The 23,362-nt window shown below is 41.5% G+C and overlaps 3 protein-coding genes across 3 annotated transcripts; all 3 read left to right on the plus strand.

Moving 5' to 3' along the window:
- The first annotated feature begins 1,465 nt into the window (after positions 1-1,465).
- Positions 1,466-3,341, plus strand: LOC118771099 (phospholipase A and acyltransferase 1-like). Its single transcript, XM_036518980.1, has 3 exons — positions 1,466-1,604; positions 1,692-1,960; positions 3,240-3,341. Exons 1-3 carry the CDS (start codon positions 1,466-1,468, stop codon positions 3,339-3,341), a joined length of 510 nt encoding a protein of 169 aa, XP_036374873.1.
- Positions 3,342-4,786: 1,445 nt separating this feature from the next.
- Positions 4,787-15,704, plus strand: ftsj3 (FtsJ RNA 2'-O-methyltransferase 3). The gene is made up of 21 exons (XM_036521355.1): positions 4,787-4,961; positions 6,193-6,298; positions 6,629-6,675; positions 6,869-6,948; positions 7,332-7,431; positions 7,607-7,801; positions 7,943-8,058; positions 8,145-8,249; positions 10,446-10,546; positions 10,659-10,745; positions 10,923-11,078; positions 11,268-11,403; positions 11,526-11,722; positions 12,917-13,046; positions 13,186-13,270; positions 13,561-13,723; positions 13,945-14,042; positions 14,191-14,293; positions 14,485-14,668; positions 14,800-14,894; positions 15,028-15,704. The coding sequence occupies exons 1-21, from the start codon at positions 4,895-4,897 to the stop codon at positions 15,293-15,295; spliced, it is 2,619 nt and encodes an 872-aa protein (XP_036377248.1). The 5' UTR covers positions 4,787-4,894; the 3' UTR covers positions 15,296-15,704.
- A 3,030-nt stretch (positions 15,705-18,734) lies between these two features.
- lim2.2 (lens intrinsic membrane protein 2.2) lies at positions 18,735-20,461 on the plus strand. The gene is made up of 4 exons (XM_036522672.1): positions 18,735-18,912; positions 19,280-19,420; positions 19,900-20,034; positions 20,391-20,461. Exons 1-4 carry the CDS (start codon positions 18,735-18,737, stop codon positions 20,459-20,461), a joined length of 525 nt encoding a protein of 174 aa, XP_036378565.1.
- The last annotated feature ends 2,901 nt before the right edge of the window (positions 20,462-23,362 follow it).

The raw sequence follows: 23,362 nt of genomic DNA on the forward strand, positions 1-23,362 counted from the left end.
GAATAAATCACCATAGCAGTTAGACTGAATATACCAGTTAGTCCACAAACTATGATTTTAATGACATGAGCATTCTCTGGTGTTATAGAGTGGAAATAAGCATATTGCTATGGGAGCAAATTCTCTGGCTTGTGGATAAAATTTTTTTATCTCCTGTAATGTTCCATAATGAGAGACACATTGAAAAAGTACAGTGACTAAAAGTGGAGCTATGTATCAGTATCTGGAATCATGTAACCTTAAGTTCTTAAATTTAATCTTGTATTAAGTAACACTGAGTGTTTAATGGGATGCTTCAAGTAAAATAAATACAATTAGCACTTACTCCTATACCCATATCAATGACAAGTTGCTTACATGTGTTGCTCAAAGTTAAAATATGTTGTCTTTAATACAGAAAATTTAATGCAACTGCATTCTGGATAACAACATAAACCTCTTCCTTCCTCGAATTATGATCAAATTCCACTGTACCTACTGCTTTTATGTGGATTATATTAAGAGTTTAGCATATAAGTATTAAGTATATGCATTGTCTGAACTTTTGTCCAAAAAATGGGAGCATCCTTGAGTTCTTGACCAGCTAGCCACATACATTATGCATTAAAGTGACCAGGAAAAAGCCAAGAACAACAAGATCTGTGTTTTCAAGCAGCACAGCTACTAAAACATGAACAGTCATATGTTTGCTATTCTAAAACTATGAATTCCTATAACTCACTGGCAAATGACAAAAAGGATAATGTAGTAGAATGTAGTAGTTTGTACAAATAAAAAATCAAAGGGAAAAGGGTGTGCTAATTTGGAAAATTCACTCATCTTGAAATTTGTGGAATTGTTGGTTTTCTGCTATCTCAGTGCACAGAAATAGTAGCAGAAGTCTGTGTTCTATTTCAGCAAACAATTGTACAATAGATTGACTTTTCTGGTATTTTTGAAAGTATGGGCCTTATAGTAATATGTTCAAAGCATGAATAATGTTGATTCTTGATCATTTTTATGATGTTATGCTCTTAATAAGAGTATGCATATAACAGGATTAAGCAAATCAGTTAACTTACAATCAATTACATTATCCAATAAAATGCAGTATACAATTGTCCAATATGCAGATATAGGGAGCTGACTGTACTTTCAGTTCATCAGGGGACTATTCTTCACAGTGTTTAGCCCAGTCTTTCTTTGGTGCTCCAGTAAGAACTAAGTAAATGAACTAATGGACTAAGTAAAAAAAATTATGTCACTGGTTTGTATCACAAAAATGCAAAAGTTATTGTATAGGATTGTCTGTAACACTAAATGTGACTTAGGGATTAGACACAGAATAGTGTTAAAATAAACATACATTCCAGATTGTCATAATTATGTGGCTATATGTTGGTGTCTGATGAATTTAAATAGTTAGCCCCAATAATTTAATGGCCTTCTTTCTTTCTTCCCCAACCCCCAATGTCTCTTCAATTAGATGGCGTCAAATGAACCCGATCGTTTTGACCCTCCTGAGAGACCTCAGCCTGGTGACCTTATTGAGATCTTCAGACCAGCCTATCAGCACTGGGCTCTGTATCTGGGTGATGGTTATATCGTCAACTTAACACCAGTGGGTAAGTATTTACTAACACTGTTGCCTTGCTCTACTTGCATCCACCACAACTGTATTTCACCTAAAACATACACGCTTCCTTTCACAGAGGAGGGCCAATCAACGGCCGTGTCCAGTGTGAAGTCTGTCTTTAGCCGGAAAGCAGTTGTCCGCATGCAGCTGCTAAAGGAGGTGGTGGGGAGCAACTCATTCCGAATCAACAATAAATATGATGACAACCACACCCCCTTGCCTGTCTGTGACATCATTCACCGAGCCCAGCTTTTCATTGGGCAAGAAGTGTCATATGACCTGCTGGGCAATAACTGCGAGCACTTTGTCACTCTGCTGCGCTATGGGGAAGGGGTGTCTGAACAGGTCTCTTTCTCTCTCTATGTGATTCTGTTTCTCTCTCTATCACAAACACACACACATGCACACACACAAACTCTCTTGTTTTGTCTTGCTCATCGGTTCTTTCATATTCGATTTATTGGTATGGCAAACATACAATACATCTATGATATTAAAGCATGTACTTTACAAAGGAACAATAATAATTAATACAAAATTAATAAAAATAATCTTAAAATAGGATTAATAAAATAAAACTATATGTCATAAAAATAAGGCAATGTGATATTGGAAAGCGATAGGGAATAGGCATAAAAATTGTGGTATCTCACAAGGTCATCACTTGAACAATGCAAAAAAAAAAAAAAAAAAAAAAATTCTCCTATCCTATGGTGTACATTATGCAGAATACCATTTCAGAAACAAGATCTCAGTGCTTCATTCAATGAAGCTGACTATGTAAATGATGAATTCATCAATACATGGCATAACACCAGCAACAAAGTTGAGCTGATGCAGCTGTACAGTACTCTAAGAAGAAGCAATATTTTGTGCTTCATGTTTCTCTACAGTCACAATAATAACCATTATGTTGAGAGTTCACACAATGATCATTGTTTGCTCTAATGATAAACATTTTAATGTTGCACTACTTCAATTGACCAATTACCTCAAAATATACCATCATAATATACATCACATTGCCTATTTATGCCAGATTGCTCGACTTCACTTCCCAAAACCATACGTGACTGGATGATTGATTTTAAGATTTAGATTACATGACATGCAAATACAACTTGGGGGAATTTTGGTCAGTATTACCGTTTGATGACAAATGCCGAAACCTCCAGCCATAAGGTTTCATGCACTGCTAAACAATTGTTTGAGCATTTCTGTCAGGCAAAAATGGCAAGCTGCAACTCACTGGGCTGTTGGTTAAGTATGCTTCTGTTTCTATGAGGAAGATCAGTGAATTATCTGTTCTGCAGAAGAGGAAATGGTGGATAAATTCATGCTGTTTTTTAGTGTCTCAGGCTGACTGTATCTTTCACATTCTCCGATGAATTGCATTTCTGTCCTGTCTTGACCTCTTGCAATACAATCTATCTTTCAACAACTTCCTCACTTTCAAATTACATAGCCACAAAATATAACCTCGCTTTCAAACATTATCTGTTACTATCACTTTTCCTGAACTCCATTGAAGAAAGCAAAATTCACAGAGTAATCCAGTGCAAATTCAAACCTGTCTTTTCACATAACATAACCCCAATGTAATACTGATTTTGTGTCTCTGTAGGCATCACAGGCGATCGGAGCCATCAGTTTGGTGACAGCGGCTGCAGGTGCCTTCTCTGTTCTTGGATTGATCAACAACCGCTCCTCTAACAGGCCTGACTGACACCTTCATGTACCCCCTCCCAGCACTCCTAACACTCACCTGTGAGCTCCGCCTATTCTCTGCATTTAGTCTGATCTTGGCCTTCTGGCCACTCTTCCCTCTTAAGCAAACTGTGTAAAAGACCCTCTGAGGATAACATTTACACGGTACCCATGGGACTAGGATTGATACAAAAATGTGTGCTGAAAATATAACTACAAAACCTATAAAAGTTCATATGCTTTGCAATACGGCAGGGCATGCAGCCTGTACATATTTTAGATGGACATCAAATTGCCAATTCAAGAATTGTGCCGTTAAGATGTTAAGGAGCTGTTAAGCTCCTTGTTTATACTATAAACCGCTGCTAATAAATCTATTCTCACAGGTAAGTAAATCTCCACAACATTAATTTTTTTTACAGATTTTTCTGGTAATATCTCTTCTTTCGTTTATGATGGATTGGCGTTTTATTTTATCAATAGATGTTTTTAAATCTGAAATGGCCTGCCTGCTGAAGTAAAGAAAGCCAGGGCTTGGTTTGTGCTGAGACGGGAGTTTAAAAAAAAAAAAAAAACAGTGGAAATGGCGCACATGGGCCAGTAGAGGGCAGCCTGCCCCAAATGGAAAGCCAATCGGACAGATGCTGCACTACAACTGACACCAGCTGTAAAATGAGGTCTGCCTTTTACATAGGCTGTTGAAAAAATAGGTGGTTTAAAGCACATCTATTTGCTGATGTCCTTCAGTCTGGAACCACTGCAGTAATCCAGTTGAGCATTCTTAAAAGTCATGGTTGCTTTTGGTCAATTGACATACGCCTATAATAGTGTATATTAGCATCAGCATATAATTTATATAAATATTTTCTAACAAGCAAGATGAATTAAGCAAATCAGGAGGATTTTTTAAAATTTTATTTATTTATTTATTTGATTTGAGGGGAATGATATACAGTGACTGTGGAACTCATATAAATTTATACATTGATGTTGCCCATTATTTGGAATTCAAATGCTGCTGCTGCTGCTGCTGCTGATTATTATTATTATTATTATTATTATACTGTTATCAATTAATCTTTGCAACTTTCAAGGGCTTTTCAGTATGGTATTTTAAAGGTTGTGAAAAATAAAGTACACATGCAAAACATCTGAAACACTGTCTTTTTTCCTAATATTCCTAATATCCTAATATGAAATTCTCTGAAACCATTTAGCAACAGAGCACAGTTTAAAAGGGATCATTGTGACAACAGTAAACACCACTTCAAAACATCTGGTGATATCCAAGCGCGGGGACAAGTATTGTGTTATTGACCTTAGGTTGTAGCCGTATGTACTTTAGACGTCGGCGGTGAAGCTGGCATGTTAAGTGTTAAAGGTATAAATAAAGTTTCATTTAAACCGGCAGATTGATGACGACACGTTGTGCGCGTGACGTAAATTTTATGCGTACACTGTTCACACGTGTTGTTTTCGGGACCTTGTCAGAAATCGTGTGCTCTTTTGTGTTTTTAAATTATTCGGCAGAAAAGCGTATTTTTACATCTATAGTCCTCCACAGCGACAGACATGGGCAAGAAGTTAAAAGTCGGGAAGACTAGGAAAGATAAATTCTATCATCTAGCAAAGGAGACGGGTAAGTTAGTTGCATATTTACCTAGCTAAATTGCTAGACTGCAGGCAAACTGGATTGACGCAAAAACTAGGCAATTGTTACATTTCGAACAACAGCTATCTCTGTTGCCAATAACCTTCTGTAGCACGCTGTCTTTACCAAAAGATGTCCCGCAGATGTACAGTAATTTATGTGTTAGCTAGCGTCGGTACACATCGTATGTGAGCTGTAACGAAGCAGCAATATGTACGATCCGGTTATCTGTGTCAGGTATTACAATTTCTAGACATGTCTTAATATCCTGCGCTCTAACGCCAGTAAAGAATGTGTTAAGAGCATGTCATTTAAAGCTTATTAACGGCTTAACAATGAAATTTTTTGTAAGCCCTGTTCACCTTCTTGAAGAATTTGTCCGGACAGCTCCTAGCTAGAAAAAAAACTACTCTTCACACTACACATCGCCCCCCTACCCAAACACGAACCCTCATTTCTCTTCTCTTCTGTGTAGTTCTAATTTATGGTGGGATTTTACCACAGTAAGTGTGGTGGTTTTGGTGTCAAGGGTGCTTTAGTCCTACTGTAACGTTTGTTACATTGATCTTAAGGCATACATGTACTAGTTATCAGAATGACGCGTGTATATACAGGGCACTACTAACCACGTTCAAACACGCGTTATTCCCAACCTGCTACAATAACTAGTGCATGTATACGTCTGTATATTAACCTCAATGTAGCAAACGTTATAGTAGGACTACACCACGCTTAACACCAAAGCCACCACACTGACTGTGGTATTAAAAAAATGTCTTAATCTGCAATTATCAGAATCGCTAAAATATAATCTGACGTTGTCAAAATAGGACGATTACATTATAATAAAGCTATTACAAATTTATCAGCACATGCACTGTGGTGTGGAGGGTCCAGATAAATTGCAAAATGTAGACGAAAACTGTTTTTGTAATACCTTTTATTATAATGTAGTTGTCCTATTTTGACAATACTTAAACTTCATAAAATTCATAATATTTTAGCGATTCCGGTAGTTGCAGATTAAGATACATTATTTTATTTTTTCAGTCACAGCTGTACAGCTAGTTTTAGTGTCACCTTGTTCCTCCATTCTGTTGCATTTAATGTTAAGTAAGGAAACCATTACCTTAGGTGTCCTGCAGAAAGCGTCTCCTGTCCTGCTTTGATTGAATTGGTTAGTGCTGTTACCAGTGTTAATGATGGCTTTCCCCCTTAGGTTATCGCTCCCGCTCATCTTTCAAGCTCATTCAGCTGAACCGTAAATTTCAGTTCCTTCAGAAGGCTCGGGCTCTGGTGGACCTGTGTGCTGCTCCTGGTGGATGGTGAGTGGATCGCAAACACTCCGTGACTGAGTGTGACATTTCCACATTTAGTGAAGTGTAATTGATGGGACTGATTCAAATCAGCTAAGAATGATTTCTGTAAAATATGTTCTGAAGTAATGTATTGATTCCCCTTCAATGCAGCTGCAATCTGAGAGCACACCTTGATATATTATAATCATCTGAGGTATTTGCAGAGGTCTTTAATATGTAAACAGGTACTCTGGAAGAACAATAGCCAGAGTGTCTCTTCTGACACTGTCGAATACATGATGTGATTGTAGGAGAAATTTTCTGGAAACCTCTGAAATATGCTGTACCTCATCACAGGTTGCAGGTCGCCTCCAAGTTTATGCCAGTTTCAAGTCTCATCATTGGTAAGTTCAGAACCCTCCCGACTGCAAGGTTTTCAGTATTGTGTTTCCATATCTTTTGATGTCTCCCTCTCCGTAATCCTATTTGATATCCTAGTCTATTCCAGTGTTTACTATTTAGAATGGTGTTTAGCCTTATCATGAAGTTTTGGTCGTGTTGCTGTAAATGAGAAACTGTACCAATGCTTTTCTCAAGGTGTTGACCTGGTGCCCATTAAGCCCATTCCGAATGTGGTCACACTGCAGGAGGACATCACCACTGAGAAGTGCCGACAGGTAGGGGGGCAACAGAAAGACGTATTTAGGTGGTAAGGAACATGCTGGATAAATGAGACTAATCAATATGAGTGACTAAAGGTTGGAAGTTCAGGCAGGAGAAAGTGTCTAATAAAATGAATGCATTTAAATTATTGAAAATAACTGCATCTCTAATCAACAGTTCTTTTTAAAGAGCCATTTTATCTGGCCAGCTAAATCAGCAAAGTAAATACAATTCTTCTCTGAATGAATAGTCATCCCTTACCCTTGAATTCATTGGTCCTCATTTACCTTGATGTGTTTGCTGGAGTGATAACATACTGCAGGTGTTAAAAACACATACGTTAAAGTGTACCCAGAGATTTGGTCACACAGCTGTTGAAATGATCCATCTTTGTCAGGCTCTCAGGAAGGAACTGCAGACATGGAAGGTGGATGTTGTTCTGAATGACGGAGCACCCAATGTAGGAGCGAACTGGCAGCACGATGCCTATTCCCAAGGTAAAGAGCAGAACCCCACTCATCGCCTCTATTCCCAGCTCCTTCTCAACACCGTTTTCCTTCGCGTGCTATTCCCCAGTTTTGTGTGTGTATGTGTGTGTGTGTGTGTGTGTGTGAGTGTGAGCATTGTTGACAAGTTTTTCTCATTGGTTCTTTCTCTGCCTTGTTTCACCAGCCCACCTCACTCTTATGGCCCTTAAGCTCGCCTGCGAGTTCTTGACCAAGGGGGGGAGCTTTGTCACCAAGGTCTTCCGCTCCAAGGACTACCAACCCCTCCTGTGGATTTTCCAGCAGTTTTTCAAGAAGGTCCAGGCCACCAAGCCCCAGGCCTCGCGTAACGAGTCTGCTGAGATCTTCGTCATCTGCCAAGGTGAGCTCCCTGTCAGAAACCCCCTTCTTCAAGACCTGATCCAATGTTCAGAATGTGCATAGATGGTGTTTTGTGTTAGCTGCTTCCTGAATATTTCAGCTATTGTAGTACAATGTTCTTCCCCTAAATCATCCACCGCAGGCTACCTCGCTCCTGACAAAATCGATGGTAAATTTTTTGACCCCAAACACGCCTTCAAAGAGGTGGAGGTTCAAGCAAAGACTGTTAAGGAGCTGGTACCTGTGAAGAAACCTAAGGTATGTGTTTGTGTCTGTCTGTAACCATTAATGTGACTGACTGCCTATCAGGGAGTCTTCATGGGGCTGACGGTGCTGTCTTTCAGGCGGAGGGCTACACAGATGGTGATCTGACCCTTTATCACAGCTTCTCAGTGACCGAGTTCCTCCGAGCTGAGAACCCAGTGGACTTCCTGAGCAAAGCCAGTGAGGTAAGGGCTAGGCTGCAGGGCATTTAGTGACTTGAGATTTAACATGTTGCCTAAATTACCAAAACGGGTGCATGAGAATTGAAAAATGACAGGAAGCTTTGTTTACAGATTGTTGATTCATTCTGGGAGCTTTTGTATACATAAACATGGGTGTTCCGTAAATAAAATGTGCCTTGCTCTGGTCTCTATGCCCATTATCCAAACTTTCTCAGTAGTTTTTTTAGGTGCTGTCCTCTCAGTGGTACCATTTAAGCCTAGAAATTCCAGCTAATAGTGGGAGGATGTGTCAGCAAACTGTAACCCAGATATAGACAAATCAAAAACATTCCCACCAGCACTATAGTTGAATCTCTGGTCATCAATTTTAAAACTCCACAGTCTATGTTAAAGGTGACAGGTTTTCTTTTAAGATGGAACAGCATTGCATTTGCCACTCACCCCATTTCTTGAGAAAATATCAAAGCGAAAGAATTGCAAAACCAAATCACCATAATTGAAAATAAACAAAAGCACTTTTTCAAAGGAAAAGCAGAAGTCCTGAATTTATGTATTGCACCAGACTTTGGTATTACACCGATGTCAAAATGTCAAGTAGATGTCTGGCTCTGAAAATAAAACTGTTGCAGACCACCTGCAATTTCGTTGTACCCCACCGTGCAATGACAATAAAGTCTATTGTATTCTTCTATTCTATTCTAAAGGTAGCTTGGCTTCTTAAAATGTAAGATGTTACTACATGTAATTCATGTCACCGAATCTGATCCTAAACCAGCAGTGTTTGATAGCCTTGAGTGGGACTATTTGTGGGCAGTGTTAGTAAAGATTAGATTTGGCTCTGGTTTTATTTCAATAAGAAAAACACTTTATAACACTCCTTTTGCTGTGGTTCAAACAGTATATTACCTTTCCAAGCCTTTTTCTGTAAAGCATAGCCAATGCTAAGGCTGTTGTGTTTGCATTTTCCTTATAACCCCCAGCACAAGCAGTCAGTCAGGTTCCATTGACTTCACCTATTGAAGTTTGAGGAGCTGAGCACAAAATTTCTGTACATGCCGATGATGTTTTACGTTGTTTCTCTAGCATAGGACCTCATTCACACCAGTTTTAAATATTTAAATATTTACTACCTTCATCCACTTATCCAGCGACAAATTCCCCTGGGGGAAATCTGTCCTTGTCCCTTATAATGACTCAAAACGAGTGCCCTTGGCCCATGTAATTCCAGTGAGATGGCGTGCTTTTAAATGTATTTGTCCTGGAATAAACATCAACATTTTATCTGTTGTAAATGTTCAGCATAATTAAAGCATTGCCTAACTTCAGATTTTTCAGACATGTAACATATTGCAGCTGTCTTACAGGGCAGGGCAGCTGCAGTTAAAGTGTATGTTCAAGGCCATTTGAGCTTCCCTGTTTTTCTGTGCTCCCTATTCCTCCAGCTTCAGATTATTTTGTGGAGCTTCAGTCACTTGGAGTAATAGAGACCCATGCATTACATTCATCTGAACATACTTAAGCATTCTATAATGTCTGAGTGGCCTCTTGTTCCCGGGCTGTGAATTGTACCATTGGTCTTTTCTAATGAAAGCATTAAAGAACGTCATTAGACGTCATTTCCTTAGTCTTGTGGCAGCAGACCAAGATGGCTTTAGTAGCTTCTCATAGGATATAGAGTATCATATTTGCTATAAATGATAAAAAGCTACTATTCAGTTTGGTCCTGTATTTTCCAATTGTTTACTTGTATGGTTTGTTGCTGGTGTGTTGCAAGTAATGTATTGTAAATAACCCTCTCTCTAGCACAGTTACAGATTGTTGATACATTTCCAGCCATATGTTTATCATCATTGGGTTAATGAGGATGTTTATGCTCTACAAGATGTTTTTAAGAACGTGTTGGCAGTTTGAATAATTCATTGCTTTGAATGAGTTATAGATATCATGTTTACACATTACTTCACCCCCTTCTTTTTTTAAGCAAGCTCTGACAGTTTGTGAAAAGGTCTTGTTTTGTTTGTGGGTTTTGCTTTTGTAATCATCCTGCTATTGTGTCTTGTACATCCTGCTATTGTACATGGTAATCCTGTCTATTATTTAACAAGCACTAAAAAAATTGGTCACAAAAATTAGAACAGAGGTTTAATTCTTGTCAGCCTCCATGCATGCGTAATCAGCTGTGTCCCCTCCTCTCCTCAGATATCTTTCGATAACCCAGAGTTGACCTCTCATCCCTCTACAACGCAAGAGATCCAAGAGTGCTGTCGTGACATCAAGGTGCTTGGCCGCAAGGAGCTCCGGTGAGTGTTTCGTAATCATTGCTGTACTGCTGTTGTCACAAGTCCTTGAACAGAATGCTGCCTTCTCCCATTCTCACAAATGTGAGTCATCCCTCTTGTTAATGCTCACCAGCCTTCTGCTGTCCTGGAGGGGAAAGCTACGGCGATATCTGGCCAAAAAACTAAAGGAGGAGGCCAAGCAACTTGACCAGGAAATCAGGTATGGACTATTAGGTTGCCTGTCTGTCTGCCATATAATGGATGTCACAGCGTTTTCAGGTTCCTTCTCTTTTTTAGCCTGAGTGTCTTACGGCCACGCTCCTTTATGATAGGATTTAGGATAAATGCAGGTTGAGGTTACTTTGTGTCTGACTGTGTCCCCCTTTTTCCTCTTAAGCTTGAGCTCCAGCGAAGGGGAGAGTGATGCAGATGAGAAGCAAGCAAGCAAGAAAAAGGGCTCTGATGTGAAGGAAGAGGAAGATGAGGACGAAGAGGAGGAAATGGACAAGAAGCTGGCCGAGCTCAAAGCCGAGGAGCTGGCAGAACTGCGGCGGTGAGTTAGGCCTGAGTTGTGTCCATCTGGCCCATGCTTTGTTGTGCATGTTTGCTTCTTACTTACCGGTGGGCAGTATGCAGTAGGGATCATGGTTTCTAGACTTACAGCCACAGGTTGCCAGCCCACATACAGTGGGTTGTTAAGCTCTGGAAAGCATGCTGAGGTACATTGTGTTTCTTTGAACAGGAAGAAGAAGAAGCTGCTGAAGGAGCGCCGGAAGCAGAGGGAGAGAGTCGAGCTGAAGATGGACCTGCCAGGTGTCTCCATTGCCGATGGCAACGACTCCTCCATGTTCTCACTCAGCGCAATCAACAAGGCCAAGGTACGACCAGCAACAACAGACCTGGGAGTGGGTGTGATGCAGAGAGCATGTTTCGGGCACTGGTGAAGATGCTTGTCCAGAGTCTTTGATCAGTCACATCAGAACTTCCCGGTCTCTCTCAGGCTCTGTGGGAGATCTCACAGGGAGACATGAAGGGCGCGGACGCTCTCTTGCAAGAGCAGGAGGAAGGTGAGGAGGACCTGTACCTCTCCGACGCTGAGAGCGACCGAGTCTCCCTGGCCTCTGACCTGGACTCCGACGACCTGGAAGAAATAAAGGAAAGAGAAAAAAAACTGGAGGAGACAGCACCCAAGAAAAAGTAATTTTTTTTTCTCGCTCTATTTACAACTCCATACTTCAATACCTAGTACTTGCTCATTATTGTAGGTAGGATTTTGATAACCATTCACTATTGAAAACGTATAGGCAAGAGTATGGTCTACACAAAAGAAGCTACTCCTCTAGCAAAGCTGAAGTAGTTCATTGCCATTTGATGACACAGGGTCAAAACCAAGCCAAAACAGATATCGAAGTTGGTTAATGAAATATAAAGGAAATGGCTTTCTATGTGATTTATGGCAGCCAGGAAAGTGATTGACTTGTCAGTTTAACAAAGGTTAAATCACTTGTGACTGTGGGTATTTAAACAGTTGTTAGTTTTAATACATACAGTAAGTCACAGAACTAATACTACTTGTTTAGTCAGTCTTGTGAAAATGTCATTTGGGCTCCTGAGTCACTCACTGGTTAAGGCGCTTGATTTGAGTCAAGGCGGACAACTATGAGCTGGCTTTGACCCCAGCCATGCCATCAGCTGATGATGAGCCCACAGCAACAGAACAAATTCAATCTAGAACACTACAGAGGGTGCTTAGGGGTAACCGTGATATATCTGGATGTCAGAGATTGGTAACCATTTGCAGAGTGGCTTTTGGTGATGTTTTGTAGAGTTCAGACACTGTTCTCCAATTCATTGTTCTCACGGAAACTAGCTTGGGAATCTATCCAGGTCCTGTCATTCCTCCATGGGCTAGGTTCTAGTCAAGAAGGCATTGTCCAAAATGTTTTAAGAGTCTTTAAAATGTGCACAAAATCAAGGATTTGAAGTTAGTTTTACGAAAGGAAGCTTATTGATAACTTACCTGGGCTTACAGCTTCCACTGTTAGGAGGCTGCTACAGCAAATGTACCTTTTCCCAACAGAACAATTTTAAAGACATAGCAAGCTTTTAAGCCAAAAGTTTGTCTAAGGAGTTAATCCATGCCTGAAGGCCATCTTCAGTGGCAGTTCTGGTGTCCAGTGACACACAAGTGATGTGATTGGTTGTCGTGTGGAGATGTGTGAATCACAGTTGTTTATTCAGTGACCGTTTCCTGTCCACAGTTCCACTGTGCCAGTTTGGCTCTGGTTGTCATTTTGGGACAATTTTACATCGGCAAACTATCATAAACAGAACAGTCACCCTTCCAAGGAATTTTTCTTTTATTTTTTGGCACTACTCCGTTTTCTGCAGGGTGTCCTTCAGTGCTGAAGTAGAGGAGGAGGACGAAGAGGATAAGGAAGGCCAGGGCAATGAATTGCTGGTGGAACTCGAGGGAAAGGAGGAGAAGAGAGACCGTGAGACTGCCTTGTGGTTCAGCAAGGTTTGTGAGAAACCTGAACACATACGGATACACACATTCAGACGAGCTGGAAATGCTTCACTTACGCAGACATTATTTCCAGAGAAATGGTACCCTATGACAATTAGCCTGTCCGTCTGATTTTCCCTCTGTGGCTCAGGACATCTTTGCAGAGTTGGATTTGGATGCTGATGCAGAGACCGAGATCAAGCAGACACAGAGGCTGCAGAGCAGAGAGTCCAGTGGTGAGTACAGAAAGGATAATGCAGTGTTGGAATTGCCTCTACCTAATGATTCAGCCATGAGATGCGCTCTGATTCTGCACTGTCAGCTGTGAGATGCACTGTGGTTCTATATCATATCAGATGCACTTTATGGTATGGTTCTGTAGGACTTGCTCTGGTACTGTACTGTTCGCTGTGAGATCTCCTGTGATTCAGTAACATCAGTAGTTAGGCATGCTCTGCGTTTTGGTGATGTGTGCAGTCGGATATTGTAATGTCAGCTGTGAGACACACTCCCTGCTTTTCATCAGGGAAGGGCCGAAAGAGAAAGGCCGAAGAGGCAAATGCATCTGCTGAGCAGCAGGAGGAAGGGGCGGGGCCTTTCCAGGAAGCAGAGGACATGACCAAGGATCAGGAGGAGAGTAACACTGACAGCGACTCTGACGACGACAGCAGCAGCAGCGATGACGAGAGGTCAGAAGTCATTCAAATTGCTGCCCATCTGGACGGAGTCAAAGAGCTATGCTGTATCATCATAATCCCTTAATTTCTCAAATAGTTATTTACCCTATGTCATTTATAAAATATAAACAGTTGTTGTTGACTGTGTGGATTAAACAAAATTCAGTTGCTGAATCAAAGCAAAGTCTTTGGAAAGTTCTAAATGGACTGGTGGGGATGTTCTGCCTCCACAGGGACATCGCCCAAATGAAGAAGAATGCAGGGAGGTCTGGTGGGGGTGCAGGAGGAGATGATGATGCGGACTTTAAAGTGGTGCCTGTGGAGAGCACGAGTAAGTCACAAGGAAGAAGAGCATGGGGATGTAGCGATGAAACGGGAGACTGGAAGCCAGTCAGGTCAAACTGGATGAATCACGGCCTCGTGTTTGGTCATCATGCCCAAAGTCTAATATCTTGCTGTATATTTCGCTGTGTCTGCAGGTAAGCGTGCTCGCATTCTAGATCCAGAGGGCCTGGCTCTGGGCTGTCAGATCGCCACCTCCAAGAAAAAACAGAGAGACCTGATGGATGGCTCCTTCAACAGGTAAGCCGTTCTGATACAGTGTTACAGTGGTCTCTTACGCACAGCACACACTCTACTACCGCGTTGATCTTTATTTGTTGGTGTGTGGAAGTGTGTTGCAGCATTGTATGTATGTGTTGGTGTATGAGAGAGCGCGTGTGTGTTGGTAAGTAAATACTTGTCACAGTTTGTGTGCGCGCACGTGTCCTCAGGTTCTCGTGCTCAGAGTACATGACGGAGTTGCCGGAGTGGTTCGTCGACGATGAGAAGAAACATAGACGGAAGCCAGTGCCGGTGACCAGGGAAATGGTGGAGGAGTACAAGCAGCGCTGGAAAGAGATCAACGCCCGACCCATCAAGAGGGTGGCTGAGGCCAAGGCCCGCAAGAAGAGGAGGGTGAGAGAGCCGGGGGAGAGCTGGACCTTGACAGCAGTGGGAGGAGGGGTGCCGAGGGAGGGCGGAGCTTTCAGGAAAAGGGGCGGAGAGAGGTCTGTGTGTCTCACATGTCTTTACCCACTGTCTCTCAGATGCTGAAGAAGATGGAGCAAGCAAAGAAGAAGGCTGAGGCTGTGGTGAACACCGTGGACATCTCTGAGAGGGAGAAGATGGCCCAGCTCAAGAGGTGATAACCGCACCGCTGTGCACACCACTACATGTACACGCACGCAGACGCACATTCAAGCTCATGTATTGTATCATAAAAAAACATGTTTTTAAACCTTTCTCCTTCTGCCTCTGCATTTGTGCATCTTCAGCATCTACAGGAAGGCGGGCGTGGGGAAGGAGAAGAGAGAGGTGACCTACGTGGTGGCCAAGAAGGGAGCGGGGAAGAAGGTGCGGCGGCCAGCGGGCGTGAAGGGGGTGTTCCGCGTGGTGGACGGCAGAATGAAGAAGGACATGAGGGGCATGCAGAGGAAGGAGCAGAGGCAAAAGGGCAAGGGGGGCAAAGCAGGGAAAGGAGGAAAGGGGAAGAAAGGGGGTAAGGGGATGAAGGGGGGAAAAGGACGTCCCAACAGAAAATAACCCCATGCTCACCCCCCAGATGACCCCCTCTTGACAATGTTGCTCTGCTGCAGCATGTGGTGGCTGTTCTTAGGTGAACAGGCATGCTGTGAATGAGAAGGCCGCAGTGGACCGGAGGCCGGAGGATTATGGGTACCCACAATTCTGCGGTGGCCTCCCTCAAGATTCTCTACCATCCAGCCTGTACCATTCGGCTGCTTCTCACAGCCAAATAATTAGCAGGTGTTTAAAGGATTACCTTTTGATTCAGGTAATTTCACTTGACATCCCAGTCCACTATGAAACAATTTGTACCATATTCACCTTAACTGCAGTCAAGAAGTTAAGATGCAACAGTGTTCTCTGATGCCCTGAGCCCCAGCTGAGCTATGTGGTTGTAATAAGGACAATGTCAAGGGCAAATTATTGTCAGAACACATTTAACACATCTAGCCATGTGTATCAATCTAGAGTATGCCTTCAACCTGTAAATATTGTCTTTATGTCAGGATGGATTAAATTCTCTTTTCAATAATTGACTCACTGTGTATTTAATTTATGTTGATTTCAAAGACTCTGTGCACCTTAACATTATTGCTAAGTACACCATTTTGGAGTTGAGGCAGTATCACATAGCAATTACTAAAAGTGCTTTTTTGGTTTGTGGCTTCTGAACTTCATATGCATATCTAGGTCAGAAAGCCTTCTGCACATCCTTATAAGGACAGTAACTATAAAATGAGTGCTAACAGATTAATCTGTTCTATAATGCTGGATAATGCAGATCTATGAGCAAAAAGGAGCTGCCGAAACATCCAGGACTGAATTGTTGAAAGGTACAAATCAGGAGAGGGTTATAAAAAGATATCAAAGACCTTAAATATATGGAACACTGTAAAAACCATAATCAAGAAATGTATTAAATATGACACCACCAGGACATTCTCCACAATTCTGAGCTGTGGGGTAGGATAGCAAGACAGAAACCACCTCTCTCAAAGAAGAACAGCAATTCTCATCTGAATTATGCAGAAAGGCACTCTGGATCTCCTGTTAGCGTGTGGGAAAAGGTCATGTGGTCTGATGAGGCTAAGGTAGAACTTTTTGGCCTTAGTTCAAAGCCAACACAGCCCATCAGCCTAAGAACACAATCACTACTGCTAAGCGTGGTGGCGGCAGCATCATGCTGTGGGGCTGTGGGGAAATGAATAATGCAAAATACCAAATGATTTTCGGGAGTAAGCTACTACCCTATGCAAAAAAACTGAAGTTGGGGAAGAATTTCACCTTTCAGCATGACGGACCCATAGCACAAAGCCAAATCCAAAGTGGAATAGCTGAAAAAAGGAAGATCAATGTCCTAAAATGGACTAGTCAGAACCCTGATATCAGCCCCATTGAAAATCTTTGGACTGACCTGAAGAGAGCTGTTCATAAGAGGTCCCCTCAAAGTTTAACAGAACTCAAGCTCCACTGCAAAGAAGTGGAGAATTGGAAAAGGATGCAAGAAGTTGATAGAGACTTATCCAAACAGACTCGCTGCAGTTATCAAAGCAAAAGGTACCAAGAATTAATTTAAGGATGTGCAGCCACCACATTCAACCACCACCATGGAGTCATTGTGAAAGGTATGCTGAGGAAGAGACCTGTGTAGGGTATGGAAGTAGGCCGAATGGTGGGGGAAAGATGAACATGGCCATCAATGTTCAACATGCTGTCCTCTGCCCTGGCTGGGGTTGTGTCCCTCGCCACAAAAGAGAGTCCCATGATGCCGAGCGCTGCCAGAGCTGATTAGCAACTTTCTCTGAGAGGGCAGATGAGAGAGGGAGAGGAGACAGAGAGGGTGTGGGGGGAAGGAGACAGAAACATGAGAGCAGCACGGTGAGATGGTGAAGGTCAAGGAGCGGCTGTCTGTAAGGAGAAGGGAACATAATTGACGGTAGGATGAGGGAAGGGAGCGGAGGAGCAGTGCAATGGGGAGGGCTGGAGAGCGAGGCTGGGGGCACAGAGAGCAGGGGGGATTACCACCTCTCACATGTTGCGCTCGATCATTCCATCTATTGTGGTAAGAACAATGAGGGAACCGGGTGGGGGGCTTAAAAGGACAGGCACAGCCAGAAACAGAAATGAGCATTTGTGGAGTGAGAAACCCAACAACCAGAGAGGTATCTGAAACTCTGTGCTTGTGCATATCAAATACATAAAGGCTGGTTACAGGTAACTGAGTGGATATTGAATTATACTGGCTTTAGGTGGATTTACACAGAATCTAGAAAGGTGCTTTTACAAGTTACCAGGGAGCAATACTTTTTTTTGTTTCTTTGCCGTTTGTCCTCAGAGCATGTAAAGTTGTGTAACGAGTTGTGTTGTCAGTACTATTTATGCGCAGTGAGCTTTTATGACTATTTGTGTCTGTAAGTATTGTCAGTATTTAGTAGTTATTAGAACTAGCATCATTCAATTTAGTAACACATTAGAAATGTTGACTTTACATGACTTGCAAAAAATAACAAAAAATGGCAAATCATTCCACATCACAAGATCAGCTCTAGTGCTAGCTGGGAATTAATCTTTCAACAATAGGTTTTGTTTTGCCTGGTCAGCATTGTTAGCTGTTGGCAGATTTTGTTGGTGTTGTTGGTGTTTAGTAAGATGATCTTTGTCATCAAGCTTTTTTTTCTCTCATGTGTATTTGTAAAATCATGCCTAATATGGTCTCAGTGCCATGCCCTGGTCTGTCAGATCTGCAGTTGCCAGTGCTTCAGTTACCTAGCGTGTGTATGCAATGTGCTGATATACTTGGTGCTGTGTGGACAGAACACATTCATTTTAGCATTTCCCTAAAATTTAATCGAAAATAAGAGGTCATACTCATTTTAACTGGCAACTTCCAGATACTGTACAGTGAGATCTTATGCTTCATGCAGGTGTGCACTATTTTGACTAATTGGCTATGTCGAAGGCTACCTCTTTAAGTGAGGAGAGTTGTAGGGTTAACATGATGGCCGAACTGTGGGTTTAAGTAGTTTTGTGACTAATCATTTGATTAGGATATATTACACCTGAAGGTGTTTTTGTAGAAAAAAAAGGAACTTGAAAGCATTAAACAAAGCATGAATAACTTAAGATGGCAGAATTCAGAATATTAAGAGACCATTCAAGGCAACAATAACCTCAGGCTGGAAGGCAGTTCAATCTACCATTAAGGATTTTGAAAAAATAAAGATCAGTGTGCCACATAGTCTCCTAAATGCGGCCTTCTAAACTTTGCTCCCACAATAACCTTATATATGATACTCCTCTCTGTTGAGCCAACAATTTTAAATGCATTTCGTATGGTTTCGTTGTTTTAAAGTTTACAGTAAGAATTAATGGAATCATGTTAAATAGACACAGTGTTAAAGTGTGCGCCCTCTCTCATCCCTCAGTTGTGGCGTCTGTCATACCAGGCTGCTTCTTGATGCTGTACACTTTTGCTGGCGGGGGCACACTCTGTGGTGTGGCTGCCCTGGTGTTGCTTATTATCTCCACGGCGACTGATTTTTGGATGCAGTATCGCTACTCTGGCAGTCCAGCCAATCAAGGGCTCTGGAGATTTTGCATCAATCATAAGTGCCGTGCCCACACCATCAGTGTAGGTGAGTAAGGGTGTAGGGGGCTGTGGGGGTTCCTTTGTATAAGCACTACATTACACTGCATTACACAGGTGGTGACCAAATTAACCAAGAGTTCTATAATGGCATTAAATACAGATGTTCTGTGTAATATAATTTGTTTCCTCTTGATACCCTACTGAAATAAATCACATGTTCATCAATCACAGGTTTGTACAGAAACATAAAGGTATGTGAGTGGATCTGACAAGAGAATGCAGTCTTTTCTGTCATAAATATTTATAGCTGTGACCAAACCATTAATGCACCGTTATTTTATCACTCAGTGGGTAAGGGTTTATGTGGTATTTTATTCATTATGTCACACTTGGCATGTTATTGTGCCGCACAGCCTTCTGGGATGCAACGCGTGCCTTCATGCTGCTGTCTGTTCTGAGCTGCTTTGCCGGAGTGGTGTTGGGTGTCAGCGCCTTTGCCAATGGGACTAAGAGCAGAAGAGTTTGGACTGGAGGGATAGCACTGATGCTGTCAGGTGAGAGATGGAGGACAGCAGGGTGTGAAAAAACGATTGTGGGAGGGGGTGTTGGTGGGGCGAATGGGGGTAAACGGGTATCTACTAGAATGTGCAGTAGAAGAGAAAGAAGAAAGAATAGAGATGGTAAGTTAAAACAAGGCTTCAGCTGTACATCAGACAGGAAGACTTGGATATTGTACAGACAGAGTAAGTTCAAAAGTTCTGAATTAACAACTACTAAATCTAATCTTTATGAACTTTTTTGTTATCATCCCAACAGTATCTTCACTGTGGATGCCTTTGGTATCTACCCTCTTATTATATCTTATTTTATAAGGTCTACATTAATTTAGATTATGAAAGATATTGATTGCACCTGCCTATGTTGCTAGTCACTATGTTATAAACGAAACAAATGCAGTCTATTGATATTAATGCCATTCCCTTTGTTAAAACTTCCCTTCATTTTCTGTTTCATTCAATCACTATCTAATCAGGTTTTCTTGCTGTGTTGGCCCTCTCAATTTACACCGGGATAACCGTCCATTACTTTGGCAAGAGGTTCCAAGACTGGCGTTTCTCCTGGTCCTACATCTTGGGTTGGGTGGCCATCATCTTGACTTTTGCAGCTGGTAAACTTTTTGTTCCTGACCTGTCTCTATCTGTTAATTATATCTGTATATAAAAAGGGACTACATATCTGTATTTCCAAATGTAACAACCTTGAGGTAGTCATACCTCTGACATCTGATATTTGAGTTTTTTGCTCACTGTATCATAGGCTCATGTTTTAATGTTGCTGAATAGTGAGGAGGTACATTGGAGTCCCTCTGTCCTCCAACTTGCTCTTCATGTAAATTTACTCTTCAATAAGTTTGCTTTTCAAATGTATATATGAGAATATGTAGCTTTGACCAGATTGATCAAACAAAGGCAGAATATCAGTCATTGATGACACAGCAAATTGATCTTTTTTTTGTTGTTTCAGGAGTGTTCCAGATCTGTGCCCATCAGAAGAACGTTGCTGCACCAGCTCCAAACAACATGGCGGACAGCTGATCGCACAAACACTCAACAGTCAACTAAAACACTTTGTCACAGCTGCATAAAAATGGCCAAACATCTGCTTCATATTAGTGGGGTTTCCGAAACTGAACTGGGTCAAATTGTCACAGAACAATTTTTGAATACATCTTGTACACTTGAAAATTAGCCTAGACACACTATACCTATCGGATATAGAAAAGTGGTTGTAATAACGGCACCAAACATAATTATTTTTGGCAAGAATTTGTTGTATGATACAATTACTTTAATGCTGTAGCTCTCTTTCCCCTATGCATTTGCAGTTAAATTATTATATGGTTATAATATTATAATTAATGCCAACATGCCTATTGCTGTACACATAGTACTCTACATTTACAGCTTGGAACAAGACAGCATAAAAACTGCCATGCTTTGGCAAAGTTACACCACGTCCCCATTACAGCTGTAAATTGCTCCTACTCATGAACTTAAAGTGACAGAACACCCCCACACACCAACTGCTGAAATGAGGCAATTATCCACATTTGAAGATAAACTGCATCAAGTTGATAAAATAAGTAATCAAGTTGATAAGACATAGTAATAGAGTCTCAGTATAATATTAGTCACTGAACTAGTGGATTCAAGGGACAGATCTGAACATTGATTTAAGAGTGATAAAGGGGCTTACTGTTTAATCAGTTCATACTATCCTGAGAGGAGAGCAAGCTTGGAGCTGAAAAGAAGAACTGATGTAACAGATCAACTGTTTCTGTACATCCAGACTGTCCCTCTCCTGGATATTGCAATAAAAGCCTGCAAGCAAAGTGTGAGCAAAGTGAAAGCTGGTTGTTCATTGAAAGGCATGTTTTTCTGATAAGCTTTCTAAAGTAAGCTATCCTATTCCTATTTCCCAAGGCTAATCTCACTCAAGAACATTAAGATCACTTTTGATGAACATACATGTTGCATAGTGTGCTGTATGCTCCTGAAGAGGAAGCTGCTGATAAGTGTAGGCCTCTGAACACACATTAACTAAGTAGGCTAAGCACATTGAAATGACTTTCAGTGTATTGGAATGAAGGAACTGTGTAGGTTTCACTGTTTCCTGTTACCTCAGGTCCATGGCTCCCACCACACACGCCTCTAAGCATACCTTGGTAAGAGTACCTCACATCTGTCATTTTCCTATGGGTCAACTTGATACATGATATTCATCAAAACTCTTAAAGTCAAGCCCCTACCTGGGGCAGTCTGAGGTAGTGCAGCAGAAGCCTTAGGAGCAGCACTCGTTTTTGTACTGTAGACCCTCAGCTACACCTGCAGTCTTCTCCTGGATGGACTGCGTAAGAATGCTCAAGTACCCATAGTCCATCCCCAGAGTGCCTCTCTGCTGCTCAGGCCTGGGAACATCCTGGATCCAGAAACTGCCCAGCAATGCTGAGCTTCCATCCTCCATATCATTTCTTCTGTTTAATTTAATGCTATATTATATGCATTCTTTCAGTAGTGCCCCCCACCCTTTAAATCACACCAGCATTCCTGTGTGTGTTTATGTGTGTCTGATGAGAGATATCATTTTCAAACTAACCTCTTCAACTTCTCTGGTGGATCATAATAGGAAGTATCTGTCCATTTCCTGATTAGGCTTCTGATGTTCCCAAATAATGGGGGATCTAGTAGCTGCATGACAATGAATATAGGTCAGACACATCACAATTCCTATTGTTTTTTTAATTAAATATAAATACTATGAGAGGGAGTTTTGCCTCCCTGCAATACAATGAGATTGCTTCCAACTCGCTATAGCCAAAAGCACAAGCAAGGTAATATTGGCTTAGTGCCAGCTGCCCTCTGTTAAAATAGTTTTTGAAGAGTGAGATCTGCAGTATCATGCAGATATTGCTTATTGTAGGAGGTCTGGGAGGTATAAAGACACATGATTCACCTGACAAGCAGACATTCTGCATACACAAAAAGGGCTGAAATCCTAAAACACAGCTCTACTCTGCAGCTCATTCAGGAATGATCCTTCCGTCACCTTTATACCCTCTTTTATACTCTGCTTAACTTATTGGAATCAGCAGCTCAATTAATGTTGTGATTTGTGTGTTGTAATGACATGAGTAACTGGTAAGACAAACATACATATCTGAGGGTAGGCAACTCTATACCATCCCCTAGGGGCACCAGTCTCCCAACAACTACCAAAGACGAGGATAATGTACAAATTTGTAGTGATAAAATGGTTAACCATAAAGACGCAAATTTCAAAAAAAGACATCTGTGTAGACATCTTACTAACCTGCAGGTCATTAAAAAGAATGAAGCTAAAGGAAACAAGCTCTTACCAAAATAGCTGTCTTTCCTTTTAAAAGAACATCATGAAGCAAACCCACACTCTCCAGAGAATTCCCTGCCTTTTCTATCAAAGCACTCAATCATGCATATCAATCACAAAAAACCTGTCTTCAAGACCCAGTAAAACCAATGCCCATCTTTCAAATGAGGCGTTAAAACAACTCCTTATGGTCTTTCAAATGAGGCCTCAACTCCTTGTGGTCACTACATATGGCACTTGTGAGGGAAGTTAGCCAGGACAGTTACCTTATCTGGCTCTCTTAATCAGGCCATATAATCAACACCACTGTTATTAAATGGTTGTGTAATATCCTGCATCCTCTTCTCTTAGTTTTCCCCAGGCCACTGTTGTAAAAAAATAAAGTATTTTTGCAGCTGAGCTTCTTGGCTGAATATGGGTTACATTTTAACAAAAAGCACACACAATAGATAGATGAACAGCGAACAGCAAACAGCAACAGACTGATAATATGAAGAGGGCAATAACCAGCCCTAGGAAGAGGAGAGAAATCATAAACCTGCGTCAGCACATACACAGTTGCTTACCTCCCCCTTTACCCTCTCACATGC

This window comes from Megalops cyprinoides, chromosome 2 (assembly GCF_013368585.1).
Source record: "Megalops cyprinoides isolate fMegCyp1 chromosome 2, fMegCyp1.pri, whole genome shotgun sequence".
Lineage (NCBI taxonomy): Eukaryota > Metazoa > Chordata > Actinopteri > Elopiformes > Megalopidae > Megalops > Megalops cyprinoides.